Raw genomic sequence first — 24,821 nt, forward strand, 5'->3', positions numbered from 1 at the left:
CTAACCGTCCTGGCTGATGGAGTTCCTCTTTTGATACGCCCCCACCTCCTTCCCTGTTATTCAGTTCACCGGCATCCTTGGCTCCTCCCCTCTCCTAGCTGTGCTCTCCCTCCCTCCTCCACAGTGTAATTCCTGCAGTGGCTCTTGAACTCCCTGTGAGACCTGACACTGTTCATCTACCCTCCTGGGGGACTGACTTTGGGCTTCTGCCACAGTCCAGGGCTCAGGCTCCAGCTGCCAATGGCTTTCTCCTTACTCCTCACCCTCCTTCACTGAACACCTACCCCAGGCTGAAGCTGGCTCCTTTCAGAGCTCTTTTGACTCACTGGTTCCCAATGAAGCTCCTGTAGGAAACATGGTGTTCACGTGACCTAAGTGAAGCTGGGTTTGTGGAGGTTAACTGTCTTGCCAGTGGCCATCTAAGCAGTGAGCAGCATAGGAGAGACTCAGAGACTTCCATGTACCCACCATTCAATAGCCAGCCCCTCCTACAGCTCTGTTTACCTTCTACTAGACTGACCCATTTCCATGGCGTCAGCTATAGCAGGGATACCCGAGTTCCACCTCTGTTCTCCCACTAAACCCTAGCCTTGAAGAATCATGGGTATTTCTTTAAGCAGTGCCCAAGAAGAAGGACTGAGGCATGTGAGGCAGAGAACAGGCGCTGGCTGGTGGAACATGGAATGCTGTGGAGATATTCATTCCAGTGCAGGGCCCCTCCTCATGACCTGTCAATGACTGGGAATTCCAAACCCATGTGACAGGGACCAGAAAGCTCTGTCTGTGCGTAGGGTGGCTGAAGAGGGGCTTTGGATTGGCAGTCTTTGACCGGTGGCTATAAGGTGGGAGTTCTAGTGCTGGCTGATCTGGGCGGTTAGGACAGCTTTCTCTCCTCCTGCCTGTGCAGCAAGAGTCCTTTCTGTCAAAACAAGATAAGGTTCCCAAAGTGAATACATGGAGGCAGCATCATGAGTCTGACATCTAGTAACTTAAAGGCAAACACTGGGAGAAGTTGAAGCAGAAATCCCCCAAAGAGTGAAGCAGCCATATCTCCTGGTTAAAGGGTTTAGGGTGTGGGGCAGAGTGGATAAGACTTATTACTTTTTTCCTATAAAGCCTTCTGTATGTCCGAATTTGTTATGTTTTGAAATAGGGTTTCTCTCTGTAGCTCTTCCTGACCAGGAACTCATTCTTCAGCCTCCCGATGTTGGCCCCAGACTCAGAGATCTGCCTGCCTCTGCCTGGCATGTATGCCTGGATTGTTAAAGTCATAGGCTTGCATTCTGCAGAGCCTTGGTGAGGAGAGACTTTAGCAGCTTTGGTGAGGATGAAGGGGCGGGTGTGTGGTAAGAGAGCAAATGAGTTGTGTCTCCCTTTATCCAAATCCACCTCTTTTTTTTTTTATAGAACCTTTCAATGTGAGATTGTGTTAGAATGAAGGGTTCTTCAGCCTAAATTGGTCTAAACTGCATGATCTGGGTTAACTAGGGATGCTTTAAAAGCACCTGTTCCCTCTTATGCCTTGACTTCCTGAGATCGCACCCTTCATTTCTTCTCTGTCTTTCCAAGTGGACTGCTGAAGTTTGCTGCCCGTGTGCTAGATGTGAACATAAGACCCTGCAGTCAATCATTCATGACTGACACTCCGGTGGGAACCTCCCAGAGGTGGCTCGCACAGCTTCCAGCACAGTGGCTGTGGTAATGACAGGCAAACACTTCAATCAATAGTTTTCTGGTGTTACCCTTGTCTCTCTTACTTCCCACTGATAGCTGTGAGCTCTACATGTAGACCTTTGCCTCCTACTCTACTTCCTGGAGGAGAAGGGAGGGGAGAGAGGAACAAGAGAGGGGAGGGAGTTAAAGGAGGTTAATCCCCCGTTGCCTTAGTCACCTTCTAGTGACTCCGCTTGCAGACATGTGTCATGGTCTGCCTCCTCTGGCACTATTTTTAGGGCAGTCCCCTCATTCATGTTTCTGGGGGCTTTTAGTTGCCCTTGTCTCTGCCTGGCTGCTGCTTCATTCAGTCTGCAGTCCTAGAGACTCTGCGTTCCCAGGTACTATGCAAACATTCTTAGCTTCTGCAGCTGTCTGAAAGTCTGACACTAACCCTTGAAGGTACTGTTCAAATCCCATATACCTTTAGGGAGACGCCTCTCAGTGCTATGCCTTTATTGTAGACTTCTATTGTCTTGGTCTTTGTTTGGGAGCAGGGTCTTTCATAGACCTGGTTGGCCTTGAGCTTGGTATGTACCAGACACTGACCTTGAACTCCTGCCTCCACCTCCCAAGTGCTGGGATTACAGCTAATGTGTCACTACTCCTGTCATCCCAGTCTCGTTTTCTGCAATTGACACATCACAGACTGGGTATGTTATAAGGAAAAGATGTTCATTTTGCAACATGGTTCCAATCTGGGGTCAAAGTGTCTTTCCTGGCAAGGTTTTGTGGCAGCACAGAGTATCATGTGCTAAGAGGTGGGGAATGTGGAGAGACCTGGTCCGACTCGCTTTTATGGCAGATCCATTTTTAAGATAACCCACTAGCCCATTAATCCATTATTTCATTAAAGGCATGAGACTTAATAACCTCTTAAAGGTCCCACTTGGTTTTCTTAATATAATGGGGATTAAATGTCAACATACATTTTTTGGGCATGTATATATGCATGTATGCATGTGTATGTATATATGTATGTATATGTGTATGTATGTATGTATGTATGTATGTATGTATGTATAGCTATGTATGCACATGCAGGTAGCATGTCTACTTTATTCCCCTGAGACAGGGTCTATTTCACTGAGTCTGGACTTGTCATTTTTCTTCTAAGCTTGTGGCTATCAAGCCCCAGCAATTTCCCTATCTCTGCTCCTCCCCTTCACCCCAACACTGGGGTTACAGATGTGTATAGCCATGTCTAACTCTTAACGTGGGTGCTGGGTTTCTGAACATAGGTTCTCATGATGGCACGGCAAGTGCCTTGCCCATCGAGCCACCTCTCCAGTCCCTCAGCATATGTTTTAGACAGAATAATCATACTCAAAACCATATCCCTGGTTACCACTGATGAAGTGCCGTGCTTGTGTCGGGGTGACAACACCCCATGCTCATCTTTCTGGCTGGTGGGTAGTATATATTCACTCTGCTGACTGAAGGAACTGACGATTGTTTGCGGATCTCTTTTCTGTGCTTTAGAGAGTCCTGCTGACCTGGGAAGGAGTGTCACTGACATTCAGTAGGGCGTCCAACATAAATCTGCCGCTGCTTTCTTCTCAAAGGACTGGGTTTGGAAGTCAGGTATGATCTAGAGAAAGCTTCCTGGACTTGGCAGCTACTCTCTGGGGAGGGAGAATGATCACATGACCCCCACAGTGACTAACAGAGCCAGAGGCTCTATCCCAAGCAATCTGGCTCCAGAGACACTGTTCCTGCCACACACTTCCTCCCAGTCTCCAGCGCACTGCACTGCGTAATAGCACCATTTAAGACTTTGCAGACCACAGTTTCCCCCTCAAGCATCCATGCGATTGTTCCCCTCCTAGGCCCATCTTTCCTCCCCTCCCTCCACCTCCCAGAGGTTTGCCAGCGCTCTCCCTGGCTCCTCTGCAGTCTGCAAGACTGATTCTTCCTCTCATCTCTTTCCAGATGTCAGGATTTCCAGATCTTTCAGTTGGTTTCTTTTTCTGGCCACGATCCTCCTTTTGGAGACTTTCCAAAGCAGCCGCAGATTGGAAGATGATAACAGTGAATTAGTTAGTAGATCTTCTTTGATGTTATTTTGTGGGTGAACTCATTAATTTATGACAAAAACATCAAAGACCCAGGCTCCTGCACGGGGCTGGGCTGTCTCAAGGCATCTGGATAATAATGATTAGTCAGATTAAATCTCAAGTCTCTCTGCCTCTAGAGTTACAGCCCAAATGACTAGGGTGTGGGAACATTCCATCCTATGGTGTCTTAGCTCAGTCTGAGTCAGCGTGCTGTGGCCCTCTCTTCTCACCGTACCTTCTAGGCTTGAAATCCATCAAGGTTGGCATGACTTCCCTGGAGGCAATGCAGAAAAGTGGGCAGAGGCTGTGAAGGTCTCTTCCTGTCAATAAAGTTAGATGTTGAAAGGGACCCTCTGTGCTTGCATAGATGACCCCAAAGCCTTAGAGTTCTTGTCCTAGAACGTAGATGGAAAGACTCCTAGGAAAGAGGCAGCATCACACCTGGTGCCTCTCAAGCTCTCTCTGCACTTGGAAGTTGAATGGACTGGTTAAGTCAAGACTGTTGGTTGAAGTGGAACTTGGAATAGAATTCATCTTTCTTCATGGCACAACACCTAATCAGCTTGCATCCGTGGCCATTGGTGTACTTCCTTCACTGGCCATGGTGGAAAGCTGGAGGTTTCCTACAGTCATACTCTCTGGATCACCCTTGTATTTCACTCTCTGTTGCTTCAATCAGGTGTAGTGGCTCATGTCTTTAATCTCAGCACTCTGGAGGCAGAGGCAGGAGGATCTTTGTAAGTTCAAGGCCAGCTTGGTCTAGATCGAGTGGGTCAGTCAGGATATATAGTAAGACCTTGAAATTGCCTGCTCTTCTCTGAACCACTGATGTTTGGTGTTTCCCCTTTCACCTGACTTCCTGTCAGTGACCTCAGTGTCTGCATCTTCACAAAGAATCTTCCTGGTTCTCTCAGACAACCATGCCACTATCAAAGTTGCTGCTTCTTCTCTTCCATTCCAACTCTCAAACTCTAACCAGGAGAACATGCTGTCCCACTGACAGCCTTCCTCAAGGTTGCCAGTGACTTCTGTACTGCTGAACCAATGGTTGTAAGAGATTGCTTATTTTAGGATCTGCAGAGTGACAGCGCTGTGAGTAAGATGTCTTTCCCAGCCTTCGCTGCTGGGATCCAGGGTGTCATTCTCTCAGGTCTTGGGCTTCACTGTCTCTTTTTAGTCTTTTCTGTCTTCTAGTCTAGAAGTGGTGAACTCAGGATTAGTTCTTGACAACTTTCTGGCTATACGTCTTCCTTAAATGAACTTACCTAGTCCAGTTTTGAGGGATGGGAAGTTTGAGACAGAGTCACTGTTATGTAGCCCAGGCTGTCCTGGCACTTACCATGTAGACCAGGCTGTCTTTGAATCATGGAAATCCACGTGCCTCTGACTCTCAAGCGCTGAGATTAAAGCCGTGCATCACCATGCCTGGTTTGCCCTTTGGTTTGAAACCCCATTTGGATCTGGAGAGGTCTACAAGTTTTATTCCTAACTCTTACTCCTTCCCTAACTCCTAAATGTCTTTTTCTTCACCACTCTACACTATTTACATTAAAGTTCAGACCTAAGTCAGCCAAACACAATTCAAACCATACTTCAGGGCTTATTCAGACCCAAGCTCCCACTCCATATCCTCAGTAGATTGAAGATCTTCACTTCCAGGTGTCTCTGATCTCAATATTGGGATACTTTTAGATCATACATTTAAAACTCTGCAAACACTGTCATCACATTATCTTCCAACCGTGTCTAGAACTTGGTTACTGACTACTTCCAAGTGTCTAAGCTATCTCTCTCTGTGTACCTTGTCTGGAATAATTTAATGGGTCTCAAAGCTTCCAGCCTTACCTCTCCAATAACTCCAGCATACAAAACAAAATCCAAAAGACTACAGTTAGATAATGTCAATGTCTCTACCTCAAACTTTCCACTGTACCTTGCTATCTCACTTTTTTGATCCAAAGTTCTTAGGGCTGCAAGGACCTAAAAATCTAGTTACTTCTCACTTTGTTTTGTTTTATGAGATGGAGTATTTCTGTGTATCTTTGGCTGCTCTAGAACTGGCTGTGTAGATCATGCTGGCCTCAAACTCAGAGATCTGCCTGCCTCTGCCTCCCAAGTGCTGGGATTAAAGGCATGTGCCACCACCACCACCACTCTGCTACTTCCCATTAAAGAAGGAGAAGGAGGAGGAGGAGAAAAGAAGAAGAAGAAGAAGAAGAAGAAGAAGAAGAAGAAGAAGAAGAAGAAGAAGAGGAGGAGGAGGAGGAGGAGGAGGAGGAGGAGGAGGAGGAGGAGGAGGAGGAGGAGGAGGAGGAGGAGGAGGAGGAGCAACAACAACATCCCGTCTTCCTTTCCTTTGCCCTCCATTCTATGGACTCTGGTTTGGAGCTAGTTTTTGGATACATTAGGCGTGCTCCTCTTCAGAGTCCTTGAGCTCTGTTCTTTCTGCCTTGTTGCTCTTTTCCTAGGCAGTTGTGTGCTTATTTCCTTTTCTTTCTTTCAGACCTCTACCTACATCTGTCCTTATTAAGAAAGTTTCCCGTGTGTATTCCTTCAGAAATCACCTCCTTTTGACCTTTGACCCCAGGTCTGTATCACAGCTCACTTCATTTTCTAGCAATGACCACACTCTGCACTGAACTTATTTTCTCATGTGTGGCAGGGACAGTCTCTGTATATTTAGTCATTGCTGTATCTCAAGTCTCTGCAATCTAGGACTCAGTAAGTACTCAACAAAGAGTCAATGAATGGAAAGACTTGTTGAATGGCTTTCTTCTAGCCAGCGGGTGATTGGGGGGGGGGTTCCAGATGACTGTCAGGTTAGGATTGTCGTCAGTGAGAGGCACAGTGACATCTTGCTGTGCAAGAGTAAGGAATGGTCTCAGATCTCCAATGGACACCATGAGATGACGGGCTCATTTGTTAGCAGTGACCACTGTGGATTTGCAGATGACCCCAGTTTGCACATTAGTGTCAAAGCACTTACAGAGAGCTATGAGGCAGACCACAATACCTGCCCTTAGCTGTTTTGGCATGTCACTTATCCTTAGAGACCCAATGTGCTCTTACGATAAATGGGTAGGTGGAGATGTCTGTTCTCTGTCAGCTTATGGTCTGCAAAGTACTAGAAGGTGGCAGGGTAGTCAGGGAACAGACCACACACTACTTTTAGAGCTTGACTGTTTCTGTCTAAATCCTTCTCATGGGAGACTTTGGGCATCTTATTCTGGGATGCTGAAGGGATGAGTTATTCTGGGATGCTGAAGGGTGACAACAATATGGAGTGGGGCTGGGGAGATGGCTTAGCAGCTAAAGTGATTGCTGTGCAACAGCGAGGAGGGTTCAAATCTCCAAGGTCTATGTAAAAAAGTCAGATATGGCATGCCTGGAACCTAGTGCTCATATGGTGAGATAAGCCAGCTAGCCTGGACTATGCAGAGGCAAACAAAAGACCCTATGGAAGGTATAGATTGACAATGACATTTAAGGTTGTCCTCTGATCACCTGCCCACGGGCTCTGTGGCATCCACACAGTGGCACTCAGAGCATAAATCCACCTCCCCCCACACACACATGAGAGAGAGAGGCAGACAGACAGACAGGAAGACACAAGAGAGATACAGAGAGACAGATAAAGAGACAGATTTTAAAAAATAAAAAATGTAACTCACAGCAATTGTCAGGATTTCAAAATATATGTGCAGTGTAGAACTGTCTGGCACACATTAAGTGATCCATAAATGTTTGGTATTAAAAATAGAAAGTTCTGCTGAAAAAAAAGCTATTAATATGTCTTTGGGGTAACAAACCATCCTAAAATAGTAGGGTTACCATGGAATTTTAAAAGACATGATAATGATATTGTGATTACAGAGAAGAATGTTATTTTGCTTTTTGAGACAAGGTCTCACGTCTCTCCACCCACCTCAGCCTCAGGAGCGCCGAGATTAAAGGTGTGCACCATCACACCTGCCTCAGGAAAATGTTCTTATTCTGAGGGGATGAGTGCTGAAGTATTTAAGGATAAAACTGTGGAATCTATCGCTTTCTGATAATCTAGTGAAATTATATACGTCTCCTTGATCCAGTTTCCGTCAGCAAAGCCAACAAATCAAAATCAAATGTAAAAATACTATTGCTGACTGAGTTAGTTAGACTGTTCTGGCAAATGTCTTTTCCCCAACTTCTCCTGTATGTTTGGAAATTTTAAATGGGAAATTTGGTAGAAGAAGAAAGGACCCTAGCTATAGGCTAATGAAGAAGGGCAACAAGTATATCCTGCAGAAAGAGGACCGTAAACTCAGGGAGTGAGACAGCTAATCAAGGTAGGAAATCGGGAGAAGTCTGACCTGGAGTCAGGTCTTCTGGCTGCCTGTTGTGGCACCTACTCCAGTTTTATGTCATGGCCGACGCTGCTGACCTGTGGGCAGCCAGGCTGTAGAAGAAGTACCCAGCTCCCCTCAGACACAGATCTGGGGTTATTGTGGATGTGTTCAAAGACACCTGTGTTGGGGTTTCCTTTCTGCTTATTAAGTAGATAAACCATTTGATTGGAAGGCCTAATGCCAAATTACCACCTTGGAGAGTGGGCATACCGGTTTGGCATGTGGTTTTTGATTAGTGGTGGTAATTGGGTATTGTGGGAGTGTGTATAAACTCTGGGATGGCTGTAGGGAGACAGAAGTGTAAGGGGTGGGACCTGGACTAGGAGGATCATAAAGAAAGACTGGCTTCCATAAAAGAAAGGGCCCTAGGGAAAACCTGGGGATGAAATGTGCGTATGTGTTTTAAGAAAATGCTCTCTTATATCTGCAGCATTTTCCCCTAGCTAATGGGATTTTACCCATTTAAGGAAGCAGAAAGGAGAAAAGAGGGAAGGGAATGTTCCCATAAGGCTGGGTAGTGCTTGGGGCAGGACGGGAAGGTTAGAGTGAGAATTTGAAGGTGTTTGGAAAGGTAAGAGGCTGGCGGCCTGTGGATGGTGGGGCCTTCCGTATTGCAGGCCGGGTGCCTTGCAGCAGAGCCCATCTTCTTTCTTCAGCTTCTGGAAGTCCCCGGAGGCGGTGGAAGCTAGCGCAACGCTCTAGGCACTCCTGCTGGGGGGGAGGGCAGGCAGGAGAGGCGGGGCGCTGGGCGGGGCGGGACGGGGTGGGGCGGGAGCGGAGCCGGTGGCCGCGGGCGGGGCTCCTCTCCGGCGGGTGCCGGAGTCTGGGGGCCGCGGCTTCCCCCTCCCCGCCCGCCGAGGCGCTGGCCCCTCCTTCCCCCGCCGCCCCCGTGCCCGCCGCTGCTGCCACTGTCAAAGATAAAACCGGGCCATTGCCTGCAGGAACCCTGGCAGCAGGCGATCGGGTGGTGAGGAGCCTCCGGCGCGGCCTCGCCTCCCCGGTCCGGCTCCCGCGTCAGCACCGTGGACAGCACGGACCACCTTTCAGGGACCCTCCGGTCGGCAGGAGCGCGCTTCAGGTTTCGGCGATCTCATCAGTACCGCGGACAGCGCCCAGGCCCTCGCTGGCCTCGGCCAGCCCACCGGCTCTTCCTATCAGCACCGCGGACAGCCCCCCTGAACCAGCCCAGCGACAGCCAAGGACTGGTCAGAACGCCCTGAAGATGGCCACTGAGGTAGGGCCCAACACCTTAACCCGCAGGCAATGCCTCAGGGAATGATTCCCCACTAGGGGCAGACTGGGCACGAGGAGAAGACGGGGGTGGATGGGGGTAGAGGGTGGTTCCCTGGGTTCATGGTGGGAGGTGTGGAGTGGCATGGCATATAAGCAGAGCTTTGCTGAGGGGTCCCTTCACCTTTGACATGTCAATCTTGCCCATGCCACTCTGAGCCCTGGGAATCTACTTGTTACCAATAGCACCAAGTCCCAGCTGGTCTGGGGTTTCCCCTTCTCCTGAACACAGGGTTCTGACTCCCTAGAGGTTTGGAGATCCCTGCACACCTGTGTAAGGGGAGGGAAGGTGGCCTACTGCTGTTGTTGCTATGCGGTGCAGTATCCTGCTTCTAACCCAAATGCTTGTCTAGGGAAGACACACCTTCCCTCACATCCACATTTCCTTAGGAGGAGAACGTGGAAAAAGACATGCTCAGGCCCAGAACCCAAAGGGTTGGTTTTAATGAACCTCCTGCACCAGCCCCCACTTTTGAGAATTTCTTTCCTTCTCCATTTGAGCTGCTGTTCTCAGTGTATCCACATTTGCCTGTGAGGGGGAAGCGACTGTGTGCTTCACAGTGTGTCTATAGACCAAGGGACCTGTTAGCTAAGGACAAAATCTTGGCATAATGTGTAAGAAGTCGGGACTTGTGTCTCTACCCCCAGAGGTTACTCCTCCCCGGGGAGAGCTCTTTACGCATGGTGAAGCTGACATACGGAAGAAAGGATTGGCTCGGTACCCACACAGCATGCCAACAGCAGAGCTGAAAGTTTCTTTGAATTTTTAGAGTGTTGCAGCACACTGGGTCTCCCCAGCTCGGCTGCTGCCGGCTTTTGTGGTGACTCCCCATTTCCAGCCTAGCTGGACCACTGCCAAGGAGGAGAGCAAAGGCCTGTGAGTGATTCTGTGCGGTGCCTCTGGGATTCCGGCGAGTGGCATGACATCAGTACCAAGTGCTACTGCCATCATTCCATTGGATCTCCTGATGTTGCTTGGCATTGTTTGCCTGCTGATGTTGCACGAGGTTAGCTAGCAGGGATTCGTGCCCTCCCAGAACCCCCGCCTTCCCATGGGCAGGCAGGCTTGGCAGACCACAGCAGCAGTTGCTAGTGTGATCTAATGGGCTCCAAAAGGCCTGTCCGACTTACATTCTCTCCCCTACAGGTTTGCTGTGGCCTACACAGTCTACCCACAGACTCACACTTCTCGGTCGAGGCTAGGTTTCCAAGAAGCTGTTGGCAGTAGGCTTGACGACTCTCCCCTGGGATAGACTCTGCTCATAACGCCTCTGTGGGTACAAGGCCACGGCACACAGAATGGCTGTGCGTGTGTGAGCAGCTCTGTGAAGTGGCCATGGATGGTGTTATTATATGCAATTAACAGACGAGAGGACGGAGGCTTGGAAGCTTGCCTCAGCCTGGTGAAGGAGTCAAAGAAGGCTTCATTATCCCATTTTACAGATGATTCAACTGCAACATTAAGGCAATAATTCACCTTGCCTCCATGACCACTATCTTCATGGTTTGCATCGAGGATAGTGTATCCAGGTAGCCAGTATGATGCTTACTAGAGTTCTAGGGGTCTTGAGACAGGGCTTTGAGTGAGGAGAGATGTGCTAGAAAGAACGAGAGCAGAAGTTTTAAACCTGTGGGTCACAACTCCTTTAAGACCATCCGAAATATCAGATATTTACATTACAGTTCACAACAGTAGCAAAATTACAGTTGTGAAGTAGGAATGGAAATAATTTTATGGTTGGGGGGTCACCAAATACAACATGAGGAACTGTGTTAAAGGGTCCCAGCATTGGGAAAGTTGAGGACCACCAAGCTAGAGGGACTTGGGATCTCTGGCTGTTCATCTTGAGGACAGAGGGACAAAAGTCTGTCCAGGATGGGCAGGAGCTGAGGGCTAACACTTTCAGTCTCTCAGCTTGGCCTGGCCGGACTCTGTTGGCGGTGCTGAGAGAAGAAACTCAGGCTCTGCCAAGGCACAGGATGTATGGTGTCTGGGCCAAGTTGACTCATCCCCCTAGGCTGCTTTTTTACAATTAGGATTGGATTGAGATTGCCAGGAAAAACCTGTTGGGGGGAAGGAAAACCTCACTCCAAGTTCCCATGATCATTTCCTTAGCAGTCTAAAGAGGAAGCGGAACTGTGTAGGAAGAGGAGATGGGGGAGGGGAGGAGGGGGAGGAGGAAGACAGCTTTCTATGGAAACTGAATTTTTTGCTTCCTGATTTCTGTTTAGAGGTGAGCATTAGGGGAAGGGTGTGTGCGGTGGAGGGGGGACACAGAAGAGGGAGGAAGGACAGTTCCTGAGTGAGATGCTGACCTCATTTGGAGAGCTTTACCGAGCCGATTTCCTGAGCAGTGAGCCTCTGCAAATGTGTGTCACTAGGAGCAGGGTCTACCTGGGAAGCAGGCCAAACGGCCAGGAACAACTGGGAAGTAGCTCTTTGTTTGGAGGGGCATCCTGAAGTGGATTCTGACAGGTCTTTAAGTGCACCCAAGTAGCATTATCCAGGCAGGGTATTTGGAGGTCTGATCTCTGAGTCACTGGCTTGAGCTTGGGCCCGAGTGTAGGCTGAGAAGAAGGGTGGCCCTGTGCCCAGTTTTCCACCCTCAGGCCCTACCTGGCTGCAGTGACTCATGAGCTGCGTTCCTCTACTGCCACCCAGCCCATCTCGTGATTCTTGAGCTGGCTCTCACCTGCATCTTATGGTGCGAGATGGTTTTTAGTGAGGATGGAGATGTGGACCAGCTGGGACCTCCTGTTTGTCTTGGGCATGCCAGGCCTTGGAGCTCATTGCATTCCTGTGGTTGTTCTATTCAAGCCCAGCCTGAGGGACTACAGGTGTATAGAGACATATACTATGTCACCTGCTGTGCTCCGTCTCTCTAGGTCTCCTTCCCGTCCTCGTTACACTGTGGCCTGGGAAATGGTGCCCACTGATCCCGTCTCTGATTTTCCTCCTCATGAAACACCCTTGGTCTTGGCCTCAGCTGCCAACAGGCTGGGGTATGGTGATGGAAGAGAGAGGAGGACAGGCAGGGCTGGGGACTGTAAGATGGGGGGTAGCTCAGTTCTCGGAGACATCTAAGACACTCCTGGAAAGATGCTGAGGGGGAACTTCCTAGGGGAGACAGATTCTGCAGCCCCAGGGAGCATTGGGGGTGGCTGTAAGAACTCTTTCCTGTTTCCTTAAAGCTAAGAAGCTAGCTAGAAAGTACTTGGAACCTGACTCTAGCCTCTAGCTTTATTCTCAAACTGGAGCAATAGGAGTTAATTCTTTATACATGTGCGGCATTATTTAGCCAGGTTAGTGCCTGCACTTAAATAAAATTACCTGAAACATTTAGAAAACTGAATAGCTGATGTTAAGAACTTTTAGATTTGTGGCTTCCCTTAAAAAAATCAGAAGTGTCAGGTACCTGGTTGCACATTCTTCAATGGCAATGGCTGGCTGGCTTGCTGACAGACACAGGCACAAGCTCTCTTATTAGTCACAAGTCCAACCCAGCCCACTGACTGCTCTACCTCTGGAAATGTCTATGTCCTCCATTCCTGACAAGGCTTCCTTCAAGTCAGAGATTGGGAGGTTATGATTATGGGGTTCCTGCTTAGTATTTGAAGAAACGGGGACCAGAGAAGGGCAGACGCTTCAAGGGCTACGTGTTGTCCAAGACCAGGTTTCCTTCTGCCATCTTTGGCTTGGCCCCTTGGTACTTCTGGATGGAGCCACCATAGATGGAGAGAACCATGAGGCCCTTTCTTTCCTAAAATCCCACTCTTTACCTACTGTTCCAGACTGTGTGATTTGTGTGCATTAGGTCAGTCCGGCATGCCAAGGCTCTTACATGTAAATCACGTCTCATCTGCTCTTCTCCAGGCCAACAGACATTCTCCAGGGCAGAAGCAGGTGCCTTGTCACCTGGAGCCCGGCAAGGTTCTTAGGTTCAGGATACAGCTGTTGCTGGAGACTTGAGAGTGAATGAATCGGTCAAGAGCAAATAGGTCTGTATTATGTAAGACATCACCTAACATCTTACTAATTGAAGATTACTTCCTTCTCAGTAAAGTCCTGAATGGAGCGTTCCCAATCAGCAGGCATATGCCTTCTGAGTGGTCAGTTAGGGACTCAGGTCTTTTCCAGTTCCACTGTCTTTAATGCCTGAGTCCTCTGGTTTTCGGGGAAGGGAGGAGTTTCAGGTCTGTAGGAGTCAAATCAGATATTCACCATGTCCACTAACTTTGCTTAGCATGTGGTCACGCCAACGTGCAAGGAAGCCTTGGAATGAACTTAGTTGTTCTTAGGAGGAAGAAGAATTAGCTGTGAGCCAGCCAGTCACTAAGAGACACTCCATCACGGATCATGGAAGCGCCTCCATCTATGTGTACACAGGGGCAAGCGTGTGTGTGTGTGTGTGTGTGTGTGTGTAGGTTCAGACAAAGGATGATGCCTGGGCCAGAAGCCAAGTCCCGGCCAGAGTGGCTGAACTAATGGTTTCTGTTTCCTTTCCATTCTTACCCCTGCCTTCTGTGGTTTAGCACTTTTTTTTTTAATTTAATTTTTTTAAAAAATTTATTATATGTAAGTACACTGTAGCTGTCTTCAGACACTCCAGAAAAGGGAGTCAGATCTCGTTACGGATGGTTGTGAGCCACCATGTGGTTGCTGGGATTTGAACTCTAGACCTTCGGAAGAGCAGTCGGGTGCTCTTACCCACTGAGCCATCTCACCAGCCCTTAATTTAATTTTTTATTTAAACAATTTTTTAATTTTATTTTTTATTAGATATTTTCTTTATATACATTTCAAATGGTATCCCGAAATTTCCCTATACCCTCCGTCCGCCCTGCTCCCCTACCCACCCACTCCCGCTTCTTGGCCCTGGCGTTCCCCTGTACTGGGTCATATAAAGTTTGCAATACCAAGGGGCCTTTCTTCCCAGTGATGGCTGACTAGGCCTTCTTCTGCTACATATGCAGCTAGAGACATGAGCTCTGGGGGTACTGGTTAGTTCATATTGTTGTTCCACCTATAGGGTTGCAGACCCCTTCAGCTCCTTGGGTGCTTTCTCTAGCTTCTCCATTTTTTCCTTGAACTATGACAGAAAGGGACCATCCAATGGGTCCCTTAGGCTTACCTGCCCCTACTGAACTGTCACATGATCCTTGGAAGGGCAGGGAAGGCCACAACCCCTTCCCTTTCTCAGGAAAATACATTATAGTGAAACAACAGTCAGATTGAATTGACACATTGGTCATTAACTTGTATTACTAAAGCATGTGAATTTTTTTCCCCAAAATTATCACAGGATCCTAGTAGATATTAAAAGGGGACTTTTCCAACAAAGCTCCTGCCTAGTAGAGTCAAGAAATACTGAGACTGGAGGGACATTTATGTGCCATTTATTTTATTCCCCAACAATGAGATCAAATCAATCTCTCTCTCTCTCTCTCTCTCTCTCTCTCTCTCTCTCTCTCTCTCTCTCTCTCCCTCTCTCTCTCTCTCTCTCTCTCTCTCCCTCTCTCTCTCTCTCTGGTTTTTCGAGACAGGGTTTCTCTGTGTAGCCCTGGCTGTCCTGGAACTCACTCTGTAGACTAGGCTGGCCTCGAACTCAGAAATCCGCCTGCCTCTGCCTCCTAAGTGCTGGGATTAAAGGCGTGCGCCACCACCGCCCGGCTGAGATCAAATCTCTTGGTTAAAGCAAAGTTTACCTGAATTTAGGAGAGCCTTATGTAATGTTCTGTGTTTTCTACATTTCTAAGGCCTTGATAAGCCAATCATCCACTCTTTCTGTCTTGTCAATCCCTCTCTAGTCTTCTCTGCTTTTAGGCATCTCCAACCTGAAATCCTTCCTGTTGGCTGAGACCCATCCTGTTTGTGAACTTGCCCTTGACTGCAGTGCATGTTTGTCTCCCACTGATCGTATCTATCCTGCTGGCCAGCATGGGTCTTGTTAAATGCTGCCTCGAGCCACTGGAGCAGATCGTGTCTTCGTTACTCCCCTTTCCAGGGCCACCCTTTCCTCCTCTTTCTACTTCTGTCCAGCCCCCATCACTGCGTATCCCTAACCTTCCGTTAGGACTCGGTGCGGTCTCCAGAAGCCTCTGTGCATAAGCATCTCTGAGTAGCTGTGACTTTGTTCCAACCATTCATCACAGTCTGACTCATTAGACTCTAACTTGTCTTCCTCCCTGGAGCCCATAGACTGACTGACTGTTGCTCAGTATCTGGAGAGCCTGGCACTAGTAGGGACTCAATAAATGAGAGAAAAGTGACTGGATGGATTCAGCTTAATTACACAGGATGAACTAGCTCTCCTTCTCTCTGCCTTAGGGCCTGGTCTCCACGCGTTTCCAATGCTGGGTGTATTTCACCAATGGTGTGTTTGTCTCCAGTGTGAGTGACTGAGGCTGGAGAGGGAGAAGAAAGAGACCTCGTTCTTCTGTGGTGTAGTGCCCACTTCCTTCAGGGGCCAGGTCAAGGTCAAGTTTTCAGATTGGATGGAGAGACAGAAGTCACTCCATGCCTTCCTACCAAGGAAAGCTATTAATTCAGCATCTGGCCCCAGTCAACTTTACACTCAGTCATCTCTTGGGATATAGCCATTCATAGGCCTTTGCTGGGTTAAGAAAACCATGGTGAGTGCTTCCTGGCCTTCTAGAACTTGGCCAGGACTTCACTCTCCCTTGGAGTCTAGGGACACATCCCGGGTTTCCTCTCTTCCACGGGCTCCACTCCCCAGCTTGCTTGTCACCTCTACTTGCAGAGCTTCCATCTTTGTCTGTGCAAGCGCAGGGCTAGCGGCTACTTGCCTCACTTCTCTTTGCTAGAATCCGGTTTTTGCTGTGATTGACGGCTCTGAGCGTCTCGTTTTGGTCCAGCCTTGCTCCTTCTCTTGGCTTCTGTATGCACACTATGATGACTTCAGGAAGCTCAAGTGAGCCACACAAGGCCTGTTTCTCAGCGGCCCTGGAGCCTGGCTGTGGGGCCAGCCTATGCCTGTGCGCCAGGATTCAACGATGCTGGAGAGTCCTCCGTATCAGTGCACGGAGACAATGGTCGCCTAAGCACGTGTCCCCTGTTCATCTCCTCAGGTCCACAATCTTCAGGAGCTCAGGCGAAGCGCTTCGCTGGCCACCAAGGTCTTTATCCAGAGAGACTACAGTGACGGCACCATCTGTCAGTTCCAGACCAAATTCCCGCCAGAGCTGGATAGCCGGGTAAGGTCACCTTTTTCAAAACATGAGCTCCACCTCTGTGGTGGCCCTGGGAATTAGGTTTTTTTTTTCCTCCAGTCTTATATATGACACATAATGTCACAAAATGCATGACTTGTTCAGCTGCCTCAAATGGAAGAATGATAAATCCATTGGATTATCTGGCATTTCCACACAGAAAATTCTCTGAAAAACTAAACAAAACAGAACAGAAAACCCCAGACTTGTTCCTGTCCAGCAGTTCAAGTTACCATGGCATTCGAATTCACTAGAAATCTTGTTAAACAAATGTAAATTCCTGAGCCCCAGTGAGTGAGATCAGGTGTCCTCCACACTCGCTGACACAGTAGCCAGCCTGTGGTTTAAGCATCTCTATTTGCTGGCAGCTGTCCTTAAGCTTGGTTACACACTAGAGTTTTCTGGGGAGCTGGAAAAAACTCAATGCACCCCAAAACACTTTAGTCGGACTCCAGGGGAGTAGCTCCTGGGCACTGGCAATGTTTTATGCCTTAATTTGCAAATTAATTTTTAAAAGTTAACTAAAAATTATTTTAACCATAATTGGTAGGACTTCATTTTTTTTTTTTTTTAAAGTGAGGAATTCTCAGGTGAGCTAGAATTGAGTGGTCCCTAGATCCTGCTTGGGCAGTGGCTGGCTGTCTATTACAGTGCCTTTATCCACTCTTGGCTGGATTGGGGTCATTTGTGAAGTTTGGGAAATGGGGGACCAGACAAGGCATCTACCTGGGTAGGATAAGATGACAGTAGTAATTGCTGCTCTGACCTAGCGCCCCCCTTCCCAAACTGAGTCACCACCTCCTGGGGCGGTGACTGGAGTGCAGTGTTGCCTTTAAAAAGTGCCCAAGAGTTGTTAGTGTGCAGCCAGCACTGGGCACCACCACTAAGCCCTTTTCTCAAAACTATGCCCCAGGGCTGCCAGGGTCCACACCACCTGGGAAACAATGCAAGGGTTTACGGCTACCTTAGAGCTCCCAAATATAAATGTGTTCTAACCAGATCCTTACACACACACACACACACACACACACACACACACACACACACACACACAGAGAGAGAGAGAGAGAGAGAGAGAGAGAGAGAGAGAGAGATATTCAGGAGCAGAAAAGTCCTTCAGGACTAGAAGCAGGAAGTGACTCACTAATGTTATTAGAAAGTACTGCAAGAACCTGGTCACACTGATGCAAATGCATCCTGAGTAGGTACAGATGAAAGTAGATGCTGTGTGATAAGAGGGGTGGCAGGGCAGCTCAGAGACCCAGGGGAAGAGCTAGAGGCTGCTTCCCCATCCTTTTACCTGTCTTAGACAAAGCGGGGAGGGAGGCTGATGTACCAGCTTCATCCAGTGGCGGTGGCATCTAAGGCAGTCAGCCACGGCTTGTGTTCTCCTGTTGCCAAGGCTTGTGTTCTCCTGCCTGGTGTTCGGCTCCCACCAGGCAGGCAGCTGCCTTAGAGCTGACTTGGGATTGGAGGAGGCAGAGACCTGGTGCTGATCTATGTTGTAGACCAGACCATTTGAGGAGGTATGAAAGACGAGGTGTGGCTGGTCTTTGCTGACTGACTCCTCCCTGGCACTTGGAAAACCATGAGCATCCTATTCTTCTGTAAGCATGGCCATCCTCTGCAGGAAGGGTTCAGGCAGTAGTGGGGGCAGGGAGGCCTCCGGGTTCTCGTGGTCTCAGGGTCACAGAGCAATACTCACCTGTGAGAAAGAGAGTGGGGTGACAGGAAAGCTTTTGGCACATAGAACATTCTCAGTATGTCCTAGTGTTACAGACACAGGCCAACTTCCAGACTGTACAGACACACACACACATGCTCACAGATACACACACATACACCTATTCACACACAGACACACACACACACATGCTCACAGATATACACACAGACACACACAGACACACACAGACACACACACACATGCTCACAGATACACACACATATACCTATACACAGACACACACAGACACACATACACAGACACACACATTCATGCTCACAGATATACACACATACACCTACACACACACACACATGCTCACAGATATACACACATACACCTACACACAGACACACACACAGACACACACACATGCTCATAGATATACACACATACACCTACACACACAGACACACACTTATACACAGATACACAGACACACACACAGACACATACACACACAGAGACACATATACACACAGACACACAGACACAGACACACACACATGCTCACAGATATACACACATACACCTACATACACACACAGACACACTCTTACACACAGAGACACATACAGAGACACATACAGACACAGACACACATACAGACACAGACACACACTTATACACAGATACACAGACACACACACGGACACACAGACACATATCGACACAGACACACATACGGACACACATAGACACACACAGACACACATACAAACACATACAGACAGACAGACATACAGACATACAGACAGACAGACAGACAGACACACACACACACACACACACACACACACACACACACGTATGGCAGCTGTGGTGGTTAGTGACTTCTTAGCCCCTGGAGTGTCAGTTCTAAGCTCTCACTGTCAGTTGCAGGCAGCTGAAGCCCCTTCCAAATCAGGAGACTTTGCCCTGGCACAGTCATTACAGTGGGATGTGACATCACCAGAATACATGACCGAGCTTTTGCATAAAACATCTGGGACATACAGGTTTTCAACCTGTAGGTCGTGACCCCTTTGGAAGTCGAATGACCCTTTCACAGGGGTCACATATCAGATATCCTGCATATCAGATATTTACATTATGATTCATAACAGTAGCGAATTGCAGTTATGAAGTAGCAAAATCATTACTTTGTGGTTGGAGGTGGGGTCACCACAACACGAGGAACTGTATTAACAGGTCACAGCATTTGAAAGGTGGAGAACCACTGACCTAGGACACCATAGGTCCCCTGTTTCCAAGGGAGGCCAAAAGTCATGTTGGTTCTCATCCTACCGGAAACCAACACGGTATGGACAAGCCACTCAGGCAGGGCCACACGGCTAGCTCATGGGCAAGTTCGGACAGGTCTCCTTCCAAATCAGGAGACCAGGACCAGGTCTCCTGCTCCTGAGCTCTGTCTATTCTGCTTGCAGCCTCTCAGTCATGCCTGTGTGACACTATTTCACCCCCTCCCAGCCACGCAGCCCCAGGACTGTTATCCCACGCCGCTGGGGATTGTCCCCAGGCTGGGGAGACTAACAGTCTGCCCTTCTCTCTCCAGATTGAGCGGCAGCTCTTTGAGGAGACGGTGAAGACCCTCAATGGTTTTTATGCGGAGGCTGAGAAGATCGGGGGCAGCTCCTATCTGGAGGGCTGCCTGGCCTGCGCCACGGCCTACTTCATCTTCCTCTGCATGGAGACCCACTATGAGAAGGTGTGGATTCCCCATCTCCCCTTCCCCAGCTACCTTGCCACAGGCTCGTCTTTAAGGACCCCTGTTTCTGCAGGTTCTCAAGAAGATTTCCCGTTACATCCAGGAGCAGAATGAGAAGGTCTTTGCTCCCCGAGGGCTCCTGCTCACGGATCCGGTGGAACGCGGAATGAGGGTTGTATCCTTCCGCGCTCTTCTACACGAGGTGCAGAGTTGTCTACCCAACGGGCTCCTTGAGGATGTCGATAGGAAATGGGAGCCTCCCTAAGGGCCTTCCGGGATCCCACAACCCACTGGCTGTAGGCGTCTTTCACCGTTAGTTATTGGAGTCACATGTGAGTTTCAGGCTTGGTATTTATTGAACTGCATGCCATTGGTGCTTAAAACAGGTCAGCCACCATGCAAAGGCTTTGAAAAATACCATCTCGAGTTCGAGACCAGCCTGGTCTACAAAGTGAGTTCCAGGAAAGCCAGGGCTATACAGAGAAACCAAAACAAAAACAAAACAAAACAAAACAAAACAAAACAAAACAAGAAAGAAAGAAAAAAAGAAAAAGAAAAATACCATATCATGTGATGTCCATCTCATTCCCAAGAGGTCGGGCCTTTCCTAGCCTCCGGTGTGTACCAGGATGTTGAAGAGAAGCTGGCTCAATCACTTACCTTCAAGCAGCAGATTGTCACAGTTAGGATTTGAGCCCAGGCTCTCTTAACCTGTAATACTTTCTGGTACTTGAAGAGTCTGCACGGCTTCCACAATCTCCTTGAATAGCCTGTGTTGAGTCCCACTCTCCACTGAATACAGAAGATCAAAATGAGCGGCAGGATGGGGTTGCTGTATGGGTTGGCTGTCTTGGTGACAGGCCGGGCAGGGGGTGGATGGGTTCTGCCGACCCCACTTGGAACAGTAGTTCAGGTGAATAGCTCCCCGTGCAGTAGTTAAAATAATATATTTTACAATAAAGCTGAGAGAAGAGTTCAGAAAACATAGTCCCCAGAAACACACATATTTCCCCCGATTCTTTTTTTCCTGAGTTCTTGTGTTGTGTTCAGTACTCAGGTACTCCATTTAATTTTCACAGGAACCTCAAGGCGCTGTTAGTGTCCCCACTTTGCAGATGTAATAATTGACTGTTAGCAGGTGAAGGGACTGGCCTGGCCTGGCCTAACTGGAGTGGGCCATTAGGGATATGGAAAGGGAAGTGTTTGTATCTAACACCATTTCCCAGTGCATCTCGAAGAAAGCCAGAATCTGTCCATGGGATCCCGTTGTGCACTCAGCCCTCTGTCCTCTCAGAAACTGTTAGCTGAGGCTTGGAGAAGGGTTTGGATTTTAGTCAGGCCTCTGGTCTTTGGGAATAGAGTGCTTCAGGTCACAGGCTCGTTCTGGGTCTGTACTCCGTTCTTTGGTTAGCAGCCGGGTGCTCGAAGCTCCTTAACTATCGTCCCAGATCGAGATCTCCATCTATGAGGACCGGTGCAGCAGTGGTAGTTCCAGTAGCGGCAGCAGCAGCGGCAGCGGCAGCAGCAGCGCTGGCGGGGGAGGGGCGGGGGCCCGGTGACTGGCCGAGAGTCCCTGTAGGGAGGTGTACAGCCGGAGCGAGGGGCTGGCAGATCTACGGAGGCTGCGCTACCAGAGCACCCGCTTCTGAGTCTTTCTCTGGGCCCACCCTGCCATGTGGTGCGGAAGGGAGGGTGCCTGCCCGCTGTTCCCTGTCCCCAGACCTTTGCTCCTTGGCAGGATCTTCTTCTTTCTGACCCTGGACCTTTTTTTTTTTTTTTTTTTTTCTCCCATGAGGCTGATCTGAGTCATCAGACCCAGACCGTCCTAGGATGTCTGGGGTGGGGGTGGGGGACCCAGCTTGGACAAACCCTATCTTTCCTGCCTCCTTCCTCACTCTAAGGAGGGCCTGGAGAATTCCCACCCTGCATGATACTTCACCCTCAAAGACTCTTTCTAAGGCCCAACGCTACTATGGGCTCCTGCTTGTCAGTGGTCCCATCTCTTCACTGGAGATCTGGGGAGATGGGTGCCCTGGGAGCTATTCAGCCGCTCCAAAGGCAGTGACTTTCCTGTCCTCAGAGCCGAAAGTTCTCTCAGCCTTGCCAAGAAGCACCCAACTCTGAGACTTTGCACCCCACCAGGAACTGATTTTAGGGGTTCAGCCTAGGACTCTGATGGGCTCCACTGGGGTATGGGAAAACTTTGGACGAATGAAGCTGGACAGAGCTTGAACTCCTGAACTGGATCCAATTCCTGCATCGTGTGCATACATGTGGAGTGCACTGTGTGCGCAAATGTATGTATGTATTTGTATGGGTGGCTAAGCATGTACACATGTGAGCAAACAAGGGTATGAATATGAGTGCCTGTATATGTATGACTGCACAAGTCAATGTGTGTATGTGCACATGTGCGTGAACCTATGTTTATCTGAGTGAATGAGGGAGAAGGTAAGTGCATGTGTGCAACACGTGCATGCAAATTATGTATGCGTGTGCACAAGTGTATTGCGTGAGTATACATGTCTATGTGTAAGTATGCATGTGTTTGTGTGTGTGTGTGGGGAGAGAGAGAGAGAGAGAGAGAGAGAGAGAGAGAGAGATTCGGTTGTGTCGTTGTGTGTTCTCTTTGGCTGCTGGGCTAATGACTACTGAGTCCTGCCCCATCCTGTCTCACATTGGTCTGCAGAGCCTCTCTGTGAGTCCCTCCTGGCCCTCTGTAAGTCAATGTTCTAAAGCTGGGCTGTCAGCTTGGCTCTTCCTCTTGGCCTTTCTCCCACCTCTGGCTCTATTGTACACATTCTGATGGAGGGATTGTTGGGCTCCCAGGAGAACCAAGCCAGCGTTTAGGTGGTCTTTGGTGCCCCTCTCCCAGCCCCCATGGCACAGTGGGGCCACAGATGCTGCATATTCAGCCTGCCCAGGTGTCAGGACCCTGAGGCCCTTGTAGATGAAGCTTCCCCGGACATTCAAGGCAAATGTGCCTTGCGAGGAAAAGCGAATGGAGCCATGGCTCCCTAGGGGAGCTAAGTTGAAGGTGATGCATCCTGGGGCCTTAAGATGGACAGAAAGGGGCTGCCTACCTCAGCGGGCAGGAGGTGCTAGAACTAGACAGGAATCACCAGCCACTATCAGCAGCTTCCTGGAGCTGAAAGGGCCTGTCTCTCTACAGCAGGAGACTGTGCTGCGGATGGAGAGGGCTGGCCAAGCCCCTGACGCCTCAGGGTGCCCGAGCCCCATGAGCCCTGGTGCAATGAACCCCTTCTTTCCGAGCTGCAGCCCCCGATCCCCTGCAGAAGCCTGTGCCCTCTGTAGCCTGCTGTGCAGCCAGGCGTCCTGTCTGACTTTGCACAGCCTGTTGGGAAGGTTGGGAAGAGGCAAAATGGAGGGAGACCTTTTGTTTTATTCTGTTCCCAATAAAAGGACTTGCCAGCTTGAGGCTCCATGCTGTTTCCACCAGGCCATCCAAGGAGACACTGGGTGTGGGTGTGAGGAAGCAGCAGATGGCATGCAGGACTGATACACTGTGCCCTTGGAGTGTATGGGACAGTGAAGAGGGGGAACTGTCCAGGTCCCTCTACCAGCCCTTAACCTTTGGTAGATTTGCAACTTCGGGTGGAGCCAGTAGGGTCAAATAAAAGCTAAGCCAAGAGTAATTTATCATTGAGATAGGGAGGGCCTGTTACTTGAGTTCTTACCCTAGGTCAGGCACTGTCTGGGGTTGAGTCACACAGGTGGGCGGTTCAGTGTGGAGGACTAGAAGGGGCTGGCAAGGAGACTCAGCCAGTGAAATGCTCGCCACATAAGCCTAGTGACCCGAGTTTGGGCTCTGGAACCCAGGTAAAGACGGACAAAGAGAACTGACTCCTTAAAATTGTCCTCTGATCTCCATACACGTGCATCACAGAATGGTACCCCCCCCACCCCGTGTGACTACATTAAAATTTTAAAAATATTAGAAAGCAGGAAGATATTGGAAACTAGCATAGCCTATAGCTGGAGTTTCACCAGATTAAGCATTTATTAATCACCTATGATATACCAGACACTTCGATAAAACCGTATTCTGGGGATGAGGAGGGATTTGAAGATTAGCTGAGTCTTCTCAAAAGGTCCAGAGAGGTTGAATAACATGCACCACCATAGAGCCTGTGGAGTTAAAATGGATTTACTCCCAGGTAGAAAGTTGTCCGAGGTTTTGGCGGGCTGGGCCATGTACACAGATCTGTGGGTCAAGGGTCTGTTCCAGAAGGGACCTCGATAGACCACAGGGGGTGTCCTGGAGTGGGGTCACGAAGGAGGTCTCTTCTGAGGGGTAACTCAGGAGCTTCCGGTTGCTGCTACTAGGGGACACATGGCTGGTGCCTGAGCACCCGGGGGAGCCTGGGCCTCTGTCTCTGCTGAGTCTTCGGGTGTGTGTGGGTGGGTGGGGTTGGTGAGCTGCTCCGGTCGGTGGCAGGGAGGTCCTGCTTGAGTTCTGCTTTGGGGGGAAGTTGGCTGTAGCTTGAGGTCAGGTTTAAACCTCAGCCAAACTTTAGAGAGGAAGGCCTGCAGATGGTGGGGGATTTCCAAACTGGCAAAAATTCACCCGCTCCCCCTACCCACCACCTTGCTTGACTGGCTGAGAGGCATTCAGCTCTCCCACTTTTAAAGGGCAAGGATGAAGGAGATAAAAAGGGTAGCCATGCTGGAGAGATGGCCCAGCAGTTGAG

The 24,821-nt window shown here is 49.2% G+C and overlaps 1 protein-coding gene across 4 annotated transcripts; it reads left to right on the plus strand.

The window, feature by feature from the left end:
* Window positions 1–783: 783 nt before the first annotated feature.
* Golga7b (golgi autoantigen, golgin subfamily a, 7B) lies at window positions 784–23,554 on the plus strand. 4 transcript variants are annotated; one of them, NM_001141983.1, is made up of 7 exons: window positions 784–842; window positions 3,196–3,297; window positions 9,097–9,389; window positions 16,535–16,660; window positions 19,957–20,109; window positions 20,183–20,284; window positions 21,558–23,554. In NM_001141983.1, exons 3-7 carry the CDS (start codon window positions 9,378–9,380, stop codon window positions 21,666–21,668), a joined length of 504 nt encoding a protein of 167 aa, NP_001135455.1. In that variant the 5' UTR covers window positions 784–842; window positions 3,196–3,297; window positions 9,097–9,377; the 3' UTR covers window positions 21,669–23,554. The 4 variants fall into 4 exon arrangements, with proteins under 4 accessions (NP_001135455.1, XP_030106937.1, XP_030106936.1 ...); XM_030251077.1 differs by lacking the exons at window positions 784–842; window positions 3,196–3,297 and adding an exon at window positions 8,445–8,544 and having other exon boundaries at window positions 21,558–23,552; XM_030251076.1 differs by lacking the exons at window positions 784–842; window positions 3,196–3,297 and adding an exon at window positions 8,672–8,726 and having other exon boundaries at window positions 21,558–23,552.
* Window positions 23,555–24,821: the final 1,267 nt, after the last annotated feature.

This window comes from Mus musculus, chromosome 19 (genome assembly GCF_000001635.26).
Source record: "Mus musculus strain C57BL/6J chromosome 19, GRCm38.p6 C57BL/6J".
Taxonomy (NCBI): Eukaryota; Metazoa; Chordata; class Mammalia; order Rodentia; family Muridae; genus Mus; species Mus musculus.

What these genes read in the sequence shown, in the direction of transcription:
- Golga7b (NM_001141983.1), top strand. An exon ending in CGCCAGAGCTGGATAGCCGG is followed by an intron (nt 16,661 to 19,956) that starts GTAAGGTCACCT and finishes TTCTCTCTCCAG; the next exon opens with ATTGAGCGGCAGCTCTTTGA. An exon ending in TGGAGACCCACTATGAGAAG is followed by an intron (nt 20,110 to 20,182) that starts GTGTGGATTCCC and finishes CTGTTTCTGCAG; the next exon opens with GTTCTCAAGAAGATTTCCCG.